We start from the raw sequence: 14,712 nt of genomic DNA, 5'->3' as shown, positions 1-14,712 counted from the left end.
AAAAATTAAGTTATGGAAAATAGAGCTCTTCAATTCTCTGTTTATGATTTTCATTAAGTAAAACCCGGTTTAACCAAGCATGGTTTGCTGGTGTGAATGAGATACAAGAGAGTCACGAATAGGGAAATATTCCTTCTTTATGTTTTTCGAGGAAAACGAAACAGTTTACACACACACACGCACACAGGGAACAGCAAAGAACACATAGGGAAAAAATGGACGAATATGACAAATATTTTATTCTTCTTCCTGAGCCAGCTTTGACATGGGAAAATTTTCCTCGTCAGTAGATATAATATATGATAAAGGAAGATAAACATTATAAAGCGAATAAAGCTGTTTTAATTAAAACCTCTGGACTCCCAGGGTGCAAAAGAAGTATTTTATGAGCTTATACTTGTCACGCGATGCAAGAACATTTGTTCGAGATTATTGAAATATATGTTTTTATTTCGATTAAAACATCAGACCAATTCGTACAGTTGCAGATATATAGAGGTTATATGTTATCAACTGTAATTAATTTAGTTAGATTCTGCCAGATCAGCGACATAGCAAATGAAAATAGAAAATTACCATTCCAGATTACTCTCGACATTCAAATGAAAATTTCTCCACTGAGCTAGAATCCGCTTGAAATTAAGCGCATTGAGCCGCTTTCGGGGTGTTTTTTCGCTCGCTTATTCGATTATTCGGTTGAAATGAGACCGAGAAAGTCACGGATTAGAAAATATCCCTTTTTTATGTTTTCCGAGGAAAACGAAACAGTTTATACGCAACTTTTAGTTTTGTTTACTCGAGTTTCTTCAGTGGCTACCACACGCACAAGGAACAGCGAAGAACATATATGGAAAAGAATGGACGAAAAGAGGTCTTAATTGATATTTTATTGTTCTTCTTGAGCTGGCTTTGCAATAGGAAATTTCCCCCGCCGGTAGAATTCTTTGATGACAAGGGAAAATAAACACAATAAAGCGAAAAAAAGCGTTTTAATTGAAACCTCTGGGGACCTTTAGGGTGCTTCACTGGTCTTAGTGCTCTTGTAGCGAGGTATGTTATCAGGTCGTCCTTGTCATGCAATGTAAGAACACCTGTTCGGCATTAAGGGAACAATGAAATATATAACTAATTCGATTAAAACATCAGAGTTATTCTTTCAGTTTAAGATAAATAAAGGTGATATTTTACTGAATACTATGTAGTAAGATATTGCTTTCGATTTGGGAAATCTATGGCCTACAAATAGAGCCGCTGCAGTTAAGGGTAACTGTAAAGGACAACATACGTAATAATTTGAAAGATAGAGCTTTTTGTTCGCTACAGCAAGTTTTAATTTCATTAGGCACTCCCTGTCTTCAAATGTAATTAAAAAGATTCTCGGAAATTTTAAAACAATCAACGAGGTGGGATGTTGAAAATGTTATTCTGCGGAGTGAAAGTTGTTTAGAAAACAGAAGTACTCTCTGATAGCTTTTGGGGTTATACGAGGGTTTCGAGTGCTTTCTGTAAGTCTCAACAACATGAATACTTTAGGAGCAGCTTCGCCTCATTGGTTACACAGGAAATTACCTCATAAATATACTTCTAATTTCCTAGCAAAACCTGTAGGGAATGTTCATCTAACATTAGTGTTTACTTTTAAACACCTGCCTTCTATTGTTAGTAATTTCTAGACTGCTATTTATGCAGGAGATAGATGGTGTAGAGATGAAAAACTTTCCGGCTATTCAAAGAAATGAGAATGCAGTTAATATTCTAGTGGTTTAAAATAAGGAAATAAATAACAAAAGCCGACTAGGGTGAAATCTAAACAAGAGAAAAAACAATTTGTTTTTCCATCTGTTTTCTAGGAAGCTATAACTGCAATCAGTCGGCTAAAGATACAACGAAAGACCCTTAGATTGAAGCTACACGTAGAATTGGCTAAATAAGCTATGAAGGACTGAATACAGTTCTCTGACATCTTGGAAGGTGAGGAACATTTTGGGTTATAATTTCACCACAAATTTGCTAAGGATTAGCGACAAGAATCACAATTCTGTTATGTTTGATAATTTAGACTTAGGAAACATTTCCTTTTTTTCTATAGGATTTTTGGAATGTGGCCGTTGTCCTAAATATAAAGGTCGATCAATGTTTTTGGCCAGAAATATTATTTTTTTACTGTCATGTAAAAAGATTTTCAACTTCGGTTGCTATCCGAGTCCATTCTCTTTTGATATTTTATTCGTCATGAAAGACCAAAACAACACTCCCATACATAAACGTAGCATATTACTCGAGATCTTTTCGTTCTTTATCAGTTTGTTGAGTGCTAAATAAACGGGCACCTCTTTCCAAATTCGTCTTTTTTCCCGCCCAGAATTGACCCGCGAACTGATCTGACACAAATTTCAATTATTTTCCTTCCACTTTCGTCGAAAAAGAGAAGGAGAATTTATCAGACAATGGTGACCAATTTACTTGAAATCTATCGATTGTATACAGGTCAACATAAGGCTAATGCTAGTCATATCGAAACTTAAAACGCGTCAATGAAAGCAAGTACTCTACTTCTTGGTTTATATTTACTTGTTTGATCGGATGGAATTGATAAATACTCTCGCAGCATTATTCTTGATTGAAAAGAAACCAGAAGTTGGAAGCATCTTTCTCTTGATGTATAATTTATTACCGAATATTCTTGATGAATATCTGACGGTGCGAAAGAACAGCTGTCCTTTTAATCTCTTTCTCTCTCGTGAACGCATGACTTTCGCTCGTTTGCGCGAGACCTTCTGCTCGTGTGGGCGGTATCTTTCGCTCGAGTGCGCGTGACTTTCTGCTCGGGTACGCATGACTGTTTGATCGTATACGCGTGACTTTTCACTGGTGCGTGCTTAGGTTTTTGCTCGCGAGCACGATAATTTCCTCTGGTTTTGCAACTAATTTATTCCCACTATGAGCTCAACTAAGATACGTTTAATTTCAAAACACAGGTAACATGACTTGGACATATTGTATTTTACATCTTTTGGCATCTTTTACCGCACTCACTATGGCTGGTGCTCAATGCCGGACAGAAATCAGTATTCCTGGTATGGCTCTTGATGGTTTTATCTTCAAAATAATGTCAGCAACAGCCCCACATGAGTGTGAAGTCCATTGCCAAAGAGAAATCACATGTCAAAGCTATAACTACGTTGTAGGGGAGAGGATTTGCGAATTAAATAACCGTACCAAGGAGGCGAGGCCCCTGAATTTCCGTCCTGACCCTGAACGATTTTATAAGCGATGTTCCGTAGACAGAGGTATGTGATCAGTTTTAATGATTTCTGACAGTTAGTTTACTTCGGTGTCTTGATGAATCACCCACCAGTACCAACGCCCTTCTTATGATAATGATAAAGATGTAATCACAAAAATGTTCAGACTTTTTTGGGCGGCGAGATGACATGGAGCGAACTACAGAAACGAAATTTCTTCTCAAAGATACCCCTTAATTTTTCAGTTCCCTTGGGTTCCATTGCTGAATTACCAGCGATATCCTGCCATGAAATAGAGGCGAGTGAAGGCAAATACAACATCAGCAACAAGTACTGGCTGGATAGCAGTTTGACGGGACAGGCAGAGTTGGTTGATTGTAGTGACACAGTGAAAGGTGAGTTTTAGGTTCTTCTGCCCTTGTATTACACTCTACTGTATTTACTTCATATTTTAATCAATTAATTTATCAATTTATCAAATTCTATGATGCTTAATAGTAATTCATGATACGATTTAACAACAAATACGCCAATTCACAAGGAGCATTTATAACGATAGCCAGTAATATTACTTTCAAATGTCAGTGAGCTGAAAACTCCTGTGGCATGAGATGTTCGCAGACCGTGACATGTAAGTATAAAACCTGCTCTTAAAGGCGCGGCCAAATGCACGCAACATTTCAACATCTTGCAATAATGTTGGATCGCGTTGTAAGATGTTATAAAGGAGCAAAATGTTGCTACACCTTGTAACATCATGTTGCTACAGGGTGACCACCCTGTGTTGTGTTGAACAAACACCCAGAAGCGGCTATTGTCTGTGGTGGCGATGTAAATCGTTTGGATATGCAAGAATTTAAGGCTTTGTCTGGCTGGGATTTCGTGGTTGATTTTCCCACGCGGGGTAACGCGTGCTTGGATAACTGTATGACCAACCGAGCGGATCTGTTCGGTCAAGCATATTCCATACATATGCTTATTAAGACAGACCATGAAGGCTTTGTTTTACCGGCGGGATTAAAGCTTAAACCTATGCGCCGCAAAGTTCTTGTGCGGGACTGTAGGGAACATCGGAAACAGTCATTTTATATGGCACTCACTGCGCTGGACTGGAGTGACGTCCTCAATGAGGTGGACATAAACAAGGCGGTCGAGGTGCTTGAGGTAAAGATTCGTGCAGTGATGAATAAGTTTATGCCGCAAAAATCTGTACGCATGTCATCGCGTGACCCAGTTTGGATGTTCCCATTAGTCAAGTGTATGCTGAGGACTAAGTCCCATATATCTTTAAACAATAAGGAACGCCTGTCTTTATTTAATAAGCGCATTTCTGAGCTGATAACCGAGAACAGAAGAAAACTGGCTGCCATTGGTAGCGGTGAGTGGTGGAAGGGCGTGGACGCCCTATCGCAGCGTCGCAGGTCATCGTTGATAAATTTGGACAAGAACTCTCTAGTTCGTCTGAACGACTACTTCGCCAACCTGTGCTATGATGACACTTACGTTAGACCTAGTGATATGGATATCCCGGACAGTGTAAAGCCCCCGATAATATCTGAGCGGTGTGTCTGGAATACCTTAGTTCATGTAAAGAAAACCGCAACGGGACCAGACGACCTCCCGTACTGGATCTGGAAAGACTGTGCTGAGCTACTCACACCAATCGTCACTCACGTTTGGAATCTGTCGCTGTCTACTCATACATGGCCAGACTCCTGGAAAAGGGCAAATGTTAATCCTCTCCCCAAAGTGAACATGCCTATAGAGGACTCAGACTACCGTGGTATTAATGTTACTCCCGTTATTGCCCGGTTGTTTGAGAAGGTCGTGTATCGTACACAAGCACAGTCAGTCATTGAGAGCAACCTGAGCCACACCCAATTTGCATATAGACAGGCGGGTAGTTGCACAAATGCCTTGCTCGCTATCCAGCACCAGACATACAAGTATTTAGATAGTAGTGACTATAGCGCAGTGCGAATTTTTACCATGGACTTCAGTAAGGCTTTCGATTTTGTGAACCATGCTATTTTGTGTGCCAAACTGAAACAGCTACCTCTAAATCCGTACATTATCAATTGGTATCATAGTTTCCTCTATGCAAGACAACAACGTGTTGTTAGTTATAATTTTTTAGGACAGTGGAAACTTGTCAATAGAGGAACCACACAAGGTAGTGTAAGCGGACCGTATCTTTTTAATATATTTTTGAACGATTTGGAGATTTTTTTTAATGGTTGCCCTGTGCTTTTTAAATATGCCGATGATTCCACTATTCTTTCGCCTATCACTAGGAATAGTGACCCGTCTGCCGACTTAGTAGGACAGTTCTTAACATGGTGTAAAGACAATAGAATGGTCTGCAACCCTTGCAAATGTAAAGAGCTGGTTGTTAGAAAGAAAAATCATAATGTACTCTACTCTCCAATTAATAATATTCCCCAATGTAATAGCTTCGTTTTACTAGGAGTAACTTTACAGAGTGATGGAAAATTTGATGAGCATGTAAGAACTAAGCTTGTCAAAGCAAACAAGTGTTTACACGTCCTACGAACATTGAGAAAGGAACATTACTCTCAGGCAGAGATTGATCATCTTTTTATATCGATTGTTTTGGCTAATTTTAGCTATTCACTTTCAGTCTATGGGGCATCTGAGTCCGATCTTACGGTTGTACAAAATTTTTTAGACCGATGTCATAAACGCGGTTTTATCTCATTTCCAGTTTTTATCAAGAACCTTTTAAACAAACAAGACAGAAACATTTTGAAGAAACTAAAATCAACGGATTGCCACCCCCTGAAAGATATCATTCCTGTCCAAAAGACATATCTACACAATCTCAGGAAAAAAGGCTGCGCGCGCCCGAAAATTAATACACAGCGCTTTATGAACACATTTGTAAATAGGTTGATATTTAAGCTCCATTTATTGTAATGATATACTTTTTAATTCATAATATGTATGTAGATTTCTGTAGTTTTTTCAATTCATTGTAACATAAGATATGTAGTTTTATCTTATGATGGAATAAAGACTTTATACCAAACGTGTGCAACACGCTGCGTGCAACAATGTCGACCGAGCCTTAACACAATTTGCCTCTTAACGCTCAACATTGTAACCCTGGCAGCTTATTTCACCTCAGAGATCCCCCCTCAAACTCTGAGGGCATGAAAATAAAGCAACTGATCGACAACTTGAAAAGTTCTTGATCATTCAATTAATTCTCTCTTGTCTATTGTATAGAGGAAATGCATACTAATGATAGGGTGTAAAGAGTTTATAACTCCCACGATTTTTCCCTCTCAAAAGAGGGGATGCGGCCAGGACAGATGACGATCACTGACGATGACGAAAAAGAAAAAGACATCAATGGCATTAATTATCAAGTTACATCTTGCTTTACATCGATTCACTGTAAAATTCATCCTTAGAAATTTTCACCACTTTCAATACATTTTTTTTCGTCCATTAGATTGTGACGCTAATCCTTGTAAAAACGGTGGAACTTGTGTAGAAGTACCCAGTACAAAAACCTACAAATGCAACTGTACGGATGAATTCACAGGCAAAAACTGTTCAGAATCAACAGCCATCGCGCAGAGTACGGACGCATCCCGTGAGTATAGTATGATTTGAAAATTGCTCGTGTCATACCTATTTTTAAATCAGGTGACAAAGCTCTCTTCAGCAACTACAGACCTATTTCTGTTCTACCGTGCTTTTCAAAGTTTTTGGAACGAATAATTTACAACCGTATTATGAATTATCTCAATGACTCCGATGTCTTATGTGATAATCAATATGGCTTTAGAAAAAATCGCTCTCCTAGCCTTGCGCTTATCGATTTGTGTGACAAAATTTCTTCTGCATTTGATAGAAAAGAACATGCCATTGGAGTATTCCTAGATCTTTCGAAAGCATTCGATACGGTAAATCACGACATTCTTTTTGAAAAACTCAATCATTATGGGATCCGTGGTCTGGCACTAGAATGGGTCAAAAGTTATCTTTCTGAGAGGACACAATTTGTCGAATTTAATAACGTTAGATCTGCCCCACAGGGGATTCCCTGTGGGGTGCCTCAAGGTTCTATTCTTGGTCCCTTATTTTTTATCCTGTATGTTAATGATTTGAACAATGCTTCCCTGCTTGATGCAATCTTGTTTGCTGATGATACAAACTTATTTATCTCCCATAATGACCCTGTTTACCTAATTAACACATTAAATAGAGAATTAAACAAATTGTCAACCTGGTTTGCAGCAAACCGGCTCTCCTTGAATTTAGCCAAGACTAATTTTATGGTATTCAAGCCTTGGCAAAAGAAGCAATCCTTTGAATTTCAAGTTTTCATAAATGAGCAGCCTATTCTTCGTGTTTCTGAGACCATGTTTTTGGGTGTTTTATTAGATGACAATTTGACCTGGAAATCGCATATATCCTTAACAGCAAATAAATTATCCAAATCTATAGGTATTATTCATAAATCTAGGTTTTTTCTCTCTACTCACTCCCTTCGTACTTTATACAATTCTATGATCCTTCCATATTTGTATTATTGCAATTTAGCTTGGGCTGGTACCTATAAGTCAAACCTTCAAAGAATTGTAACCTTACAGAAACGTGCGTTAAGAATAGTAAGCAATTCTACATACATTGCCCATACTGGCCCTATTTTAAAGGAACTTAAACTCTTAAAATTTCATGATATCCATTCGTTTCAATTAGGTACTTTTATGTTTTCATTCGAGAACTCTACACTCCCTTCCAAATTCAATAACTTTTTTTTACTGAATAGTCAAATCCACAATTATAATACTAGGAATGCTCAGTCCTTCCGTTTGCCACTGTGCAGAACGAACACCAGGAAGTTTTCAATTTACTTTCAAGGTCCAAACTTTTATAATTCGTTAAATTCTGACATAACTAGTTCTCCCTCCTCCGCTTCTTTTAAAAGAAAGCTTAAGGAATTTCTTCTCTCTAAGTATTAGCTTCTGTAAGGCAGTAATTCTTAACTAACTTACTAATATGTGTGTGCGTGTGTGTGTGTGTGTGTGTACGTGTGCGCGGTCAAAGTTAATTACCATAAGTCCATATTGTAATTCTAATATAAGATTAGTTATTTTAAGTGAGAAAACCTGACTTGTTATAAGCCTCGTGGTTTCTTTCAGGTTTTCTCGCCATTTATTTTCTGTCATCAATTTTCTTCATTTTTTTTTTTTCCATGTGTAAATGTCGTATATGGCAAATAAATATTGTATTGTATATTGTATTGTATTGTATTATATAGTAAACTTCATTTTTTCGCTTAAGATATCCCACGAACTCAACCTGTTATTCCTTATGATGCCATTGCAATGGCCGAATGCCGCTTATTCCTTACCAAAAGAAAAGAAAAAGCCTCTAAGATGTCAAAAATAAGCAGTTTTTAAAATATTCAATTTCCAACACAAACCTCTTGTTAATATTAGCTTGCGTTGCAGTTGTTTCCTTATAAGAGCGAGGTCTGGGGCCAAATGAACCAAACAAATAACATGCATGCAATGTGTGGGGGGTGGGGAGGGGGCAGCGGAGGAGGGGGAAGAAACAAAACCTACTAAGAAATACGAAGAGACAAATTTACGATTTATTTTACCAAAATGTCGTTAAATCTCAGCTCAATTAAATCTTAAAAAACGATGGCTGAAAACAAGCGAAATAGCAAAGAGTGTGGCCAGAAACTTCCCAATTTTAATGTAACAGTTGTACATGTTTTCCATTTCGTAGCAACTGTTGCAAGTCTTGATAGAGGCAATGGACAACCTGAAAATTCAGATGACTATGACTTTGAGCTTATATTCAGAAAAACTCAAAATACGAGCTATGTGAAACACGATATGAATAACGAGTGGGTTGACCACTTTACCGTCTGTGCCTGGATACACACACCAGATTTACAACAGAGCCAAAAGATGACTGTGATAAGTATTTTGAACCATGGTGACAACCAAAACGTTGTGAGATTGAGAATCGACGGAGAAGGCAACATTCATTTTTCATTTGGAAGTGACTGGTAAGGAGTTTTTGTGAGCCACAATTATCAGAGAAGAATCATTCACCTTGTCGTTATCAATTTATATAGGCGCTTTTTCTGTCGTTAAAATAGAACAGACTTTTCCTATCGATCCTTTTAGCTAGGCATTTTTTGTTTCAAAGGCTGATTTTTAGACAAGTATACCAACACTCAATCGTCCTTTCGTAACAAAGTAGAAAAATTAAATGCTTATGTTTAAATTAAGCAGTATGTGTTTAAAACGGAGAAAAAAATATTGTAAGCTTTGATAAGATTGTTGAAATGTTAGTTAATAATTACTCACTGATACTGACGTAAATAACTGTTTTAGTATTTACCACACAGAAACCAAAAAATGATCGGAAATTAAATTGTTGACGCGCGATTTTATCTCTTTGGCTCCTTGGAGACGAATGGTACTTGCTAATTAGCGCGCGCGAAAGGCACTACTGGCCTGTGTGCTATATACTAAAATAAAAATGGCTACATAAATTCAGTTATATTCAATTCTATAAGGGATAAAGAGATTACCTTTTAGTAGATACTTGCGTTTTTTTTTCTGAAGGACCTCCATTTCCAACGTATTCGCTACCAGTTCTCCGAAGAATGAAATGGTCTTCCTCTGTGTTCGTATCCAACCTAAACTGTCACCTAAAATAGAAGCGATCGTAAATGCAGATTTCGGTTCAAAAAAAACTAGCAACGGAGTTAATTACAAAAGCTGTCAGTGGACTCAAGTAATCATCGGACAAAATCAAAACAACGAAGGAACTATTACAAACAACATTCCATTCTATGGAAGGATTTCGAACTTAAACATCTGGTTAAACTCTCTCACTGATGCCCAAATTACAAATTGGTATAACGAAGTTCAGAAAAATTACATACCTAACATTCTTAAATGGCCAGAACTTGGTTCTTCTTCCAGGATTGGAGACGTTCATTTTGTAAAGGTCACTTCTGCTGAGAGACGTAAGTTTAATTAATGGACTTGACACTCTGCCTTATTATCCAACTGCATTAAGTAAAGTACGAATAACGTGGGAGTCGAGTACAAATATCCTGAGATATTGTACAAGAGGTTAAGCCTGTTTAACCGGTCGGCTACGCGAACTACGCTTCTCTACCTGCCTCGCTTTTCCTACTCTTAAAGAAATGCGCTTGAAATTATTAAAGCAGTTGGATCATAAATATCTTATTAGAGTAGACTCATTGTTTGTAGTTTGACTCGCCCTCCGTGCTCGTCAAAATACGGCACAAGTCATAAAAATACTCAGCGATACTACACACCAAAATGTCTAATATGATATATCTGTTGTACTAAATGCAAAGTTAAATTTATCTCGAAAAAGTGGGTGGGAAGGGATGGAGAGTAGGAAAGTGCTTAAGGACACCTGACTTTGTGTCGTTTACCAGGACTTACCAATAACCCTAGGGCAAGCTCTATTTGAAGCGCAAAGCGAAGCAAACTGCTCATCTCTAATCATTAGAAAGGATTTGAAGGTCTGACAAGGCTTGAAGGAGAGGCGAGAGTTTCGGAGCCCTCTGACCTCCCCCCCCCTAAATTCGCCCTTGTCAACACGTAAACGCTGGCTATAAACCTACCAAAAACTGTATTTTTAATTATTACACTAAGTCGAGCTATCGGGTCTATACTTTAGTTATGTTGGGTGATTCTTTATTTTTCTGTTTAGAGTGGCGTGACGTTTTGGATAGTGAGGTGGATGTACAAACAACAAATAATGTTTCGGCGACGAAATCTTTTGAAAGTGGATCTGGAGTAGTTATCGAAGTTGAGCGTCAGTCACCAGTCTCTTGTAGTAATGCAACTGATTCGGCCACAGTTGACGGCGTGTTGATATCTGTATCTGGAAGCTGGAAAAGAATCAAATACAAGCAGACGTTCATGGAAACTCAGAAATGTTTTGCAATTTTTGGGAGCGTTCGTAAACGGTGAGATATTTACTTCATCTCTCATATTTCTCTTGTAAGTATGGTCCATCTGGAAATTCGCGGGAAGGGGAGGGTGGGGATACTTTGGGATTCATTAATTCTAAACCTTACAAAAGCCCTTAAAAGGTCAGAGCACCAAATTATTGTGTCTTATAGTGTGTGAGAAAACATCTCTGTCATTTATGAATTTGCGAACAGCAGTTTTGGAAAAGCACTGGGTTTTCTGTCTGTCAACCTCGTTTATTTCGAACGCTTCAATTCAGGGTTTTATAGCCCTGAGAAAAAGCAATCATAACATTATCTGGAGAAAGACAAAAATAACGCGCTATAGAGGACTCAATTTACGTATTTGGCGTCAAATACAGGAAAACAAGTGTATCAAAACTTGTATCAAGCTGTATCGTTATTTAAACAAAGCAGTGACTTTTTTATTTCGGCCAAAGGAACTTTTTGGATAAGTAACAATCCATGGTTAATTCTTTCATCATTACAGGGCCCCTAGTATATTCACTCCCGGTGTTTCGGAATTCGACCTTGATTTGGATGAACTTTGGAAAGAAGAATATCTTGGCCCAAATGGTAATAAACGTATCTAAAAAGTCTTGTAAGGGATTCAAAGTTAACTGGTAACGTCACTTAAGGAAGTGTGCCTCATGGGCCTAAAATAATTTTCTTTAGTAAGTTTCTTCCTTCAATTGTCAGATTTAAATTACGAAAGTGTTCAAAAGTGACGATGGAACTTCACCATGTGATATAATATATAGATTTAGGCAAGCCTAAAAGCGAAGCTCGCATTTTTTTTTCCCGCACGTCTCTTCAACAAAACTAGAAGACAGATTATATCATGGATGCTATAGGGTTAAATTTTAAAGTATATGGTTACTAACAGTATATATGCTATTAATGGTTATCAAAAGTCTATACGCAATTTTTGGGGGTCTCCATAAAAAAAGCTTGCAGCGAGAAAATATGAAACTATTTAAAGCCCTCTCTCCTTTCCTCGTTAAGGAAAGGAATACAGCAGAGTTATGGCGCTGATAAATTTATGAATTTAAGGGTATAGGTTGCATTTGGCGAATGCTTCATTTGTAGTAACATTATTTAACGACTCTTGTGTCCGCACCACACTTGGCATCTCCTTGGATCCAAAGTCTCACCGTTACATCGATTTGTTTGGGACAAAAATAGATCAGTGTGGTTTGATCTGTAAGACTGTGCTAATATACACAGGAAAAACATCTGCGTTGAGTTCAGCTATTGATGATAACAATAAGCATGCTCATGATTAAACACTGTAGTACTACATTAGATTTGTCTCCCTGTTCTTTTCAAGGTAATCATTTCGATGGCGTGAATGCTTTGTGTGGTGATGAACACTTCTGGATGGTAAATCAACAAAATACACCTGTAGCCGGAGTCAGTCTGAGACGGGAGAGCGGCGCGTCGAATGCTGGGATATCCACCTTTGGCAAGTGTGGGATGTTCAAGTTCAAGATTTCTGATATTCGTGTTCTGGAGTAAAAATTCTGTATCAAGTCCTGGCTAATCCAAGTTGTTATTGGCGACACAAGTTGCGGTCCTCTCCCAGCTGGTGCTTGTGATGTCATGACAGAAATGTCACGTGGCATCCCAAATAAAGGCTTCGAAGGAGAAGAAACACGTTACTGCCCTTTAGGGCCTTTGACTGGCTAGGACTTGAGCCCGTGATCAATTGATAAGTTTGTGCATTTAAATCACCTTTTAAGCACATCAGCACTATGACTGTAAATTGCACTGGAAGCAGAGCTGAAAATGACTTCACATTGAAATAATTAGACTATTTTATAGACAATGATAGTCGAATGAACACAAACTGTTGAGGGAAGACGATCAAGATCTTACATTAGGCTTGTTTTCACTCGTTCTAAGGTCGTTTTTTTCATATCTATTATAAGAATTGACACAACAAACAGCCTGTGGCTAAAAGTAGTCATGTCCCAACTTTACTTTAGAGGCGAAAAGGGGAATTAATGAATACGATACTGGGTGTTCTGTAATATTTTGAACAAGGTTTATAGTATGCAGTTTTAAAAATTTTTAGTTCATTTTATTTAAACTCGTAAATTGAAATTCTACCAAGGAAGGAGGTACTGGGAACTAGTTTAGCCTTCGCACTAATTTTAGGTAAGTTCTTTGTGGAGTTTTACCAAAGAAAATGCTCAAATAAAATTTCTTCGCACTGAAATCCCACCTCGTTGTCGTATGGTCAGAAGAGACACGTTTCAAATGTTGGTACACCACATGGTGAGTCAGTATGAACGGTTAGTATGACTCTTAGGGCGAAGGATATTCCATTGAATGAATTTCCTAGTGCTTTAAAAACCGAACAAAAGATAAAGAGATGGAGCGAAAGAGACTGGTGCCAGGTTTTTTAATATATCACTAGAAGTACAAGTACTGGGTGCCAACGCCGTCTTGAATGCTGCTTGTTTGCACAACATATTCTATTCGTGATTATAGGTTTAATTCCTTGGTAACTGCTTTAGAATGTGGCGTGAGATTTTTTCAGACCAGTTACACAGCAAATCAAAATAGAAAAATACCGTTCCAGATTACTCTCGACACTGGAATGAAAAATTCTCCACTGAGCTAGAATCCGTTGGAAATTAAGTGCATTGAACCGCTTTCGGGGAGTTGTTTCGCTCGCTTATTCGCTTATCCGCTTATTCAATTGAATCGAGACCAATACCCCATTCACAGCAAGGCTTAAACATGTTTTAAAGGTTTTTTGTTATGCAGGATCGAAATTTTTTTTCATAGAAGTTGCTTAAACCGATGTTTGTCGACCTCAATTTTTGCACATTGAAAATGCAAGTTCGCGATTACTTGAATCCTATGGACAATTTAGTTTTTCAGTTATCCGTTTAGTCACGAATAACAAATATTCCTTTTTTATGTTTTTAATTTCGAGGAAATCGAAACAGGTTACACACACACACACAAGCAACAGCAAAGAACACATAGGGGAAAATGGACGGAAAGAGCTAGGTATTGTAATGACAAATATTTTACTATTCTTCCTGAACTAGCTTTGCAATGGGAAACTTTTCCTCGCCAGTAGATATAATATATGATGAAGGAAAACAAACATTATAGAGCGAATAAAATTGTTTTAATTGAAACCTCTGAACTCCTTGGGTGCAAAGGAAGATGATCGAATAAGATTCCCCGCTTCACCAGTGCAGGTGCTCCTGTAGCGAGGTATTTTATGTAGATGCAAAACTTTCTGGCTTTTCAATGAGAATGCGAGTAGTGTTTTCGCTTTTTTTTTTTTTTTAATTAAAACCGATTGGCCGAAATTTAGAAAGGAGGAAAAAAATGGGTTTTTTGTTCTGTTTGCCTGATTACTAGAACTGCCCTTTGTCAACCAAATATGAAATGGCTGCATTTTAGCTACGCTTTGAGTTGGCTAAAAAC

General features: G+C 37.8%; 1 protein-coding gene across 1 annotated transcript; it reads left to right on the top strand.

Moving 5' to 3' along the window:
• Positions 1-1,735: 1,735 nt before the first annotated feature.
• Positions 1,736-13,480, top strand: LOC149036867 (uncharacterized). The gene is made up of 9 exons (XM_089190345.1): positions 1,736-1,971; positions 2,979-3,290; positions 3,491-3,640; positions 6,724-6,867; positions 9,018-9,303; positions 9,869-10,275; positions 10,998-11,256; positions 11,750-11,835; positions 12,590-13,480. Exons 2-9 carry the CDS (start codon positions 2,984-2,986, stop codon positions 12,775-12,777), a joined length of 1,827 nt encoding a protein of 608 aa, XP_089046471.1. The 5' UTR covers positions 1,736-1,971; positions 2,979-2,983; the 3' UTR covers positions 12,778-13,480.
• Positions 13,481-14,712: the final 1,232 nt, after the last annotated feature.

This window comes from Pocillopora damicornis, chromosome 12, assembly GCF_964200805.1.
Source record: "Pocillopora damicornis chromosome 12, jaPocDami1.2, whole genome shotgun sequence".
Taxonomy (NCBI): Eukaryota; Metazoa; Cnidaria; class Anthozoa; order Scleractinia; family Pocilloporidae; genus Pocillopora; species Pocillopora damicornis.
The sequence above is the reverse complement of the archived record's forward strand: the minus strand, read 5'-3'. Positions and strand labels throughout refer to the sequence as shown.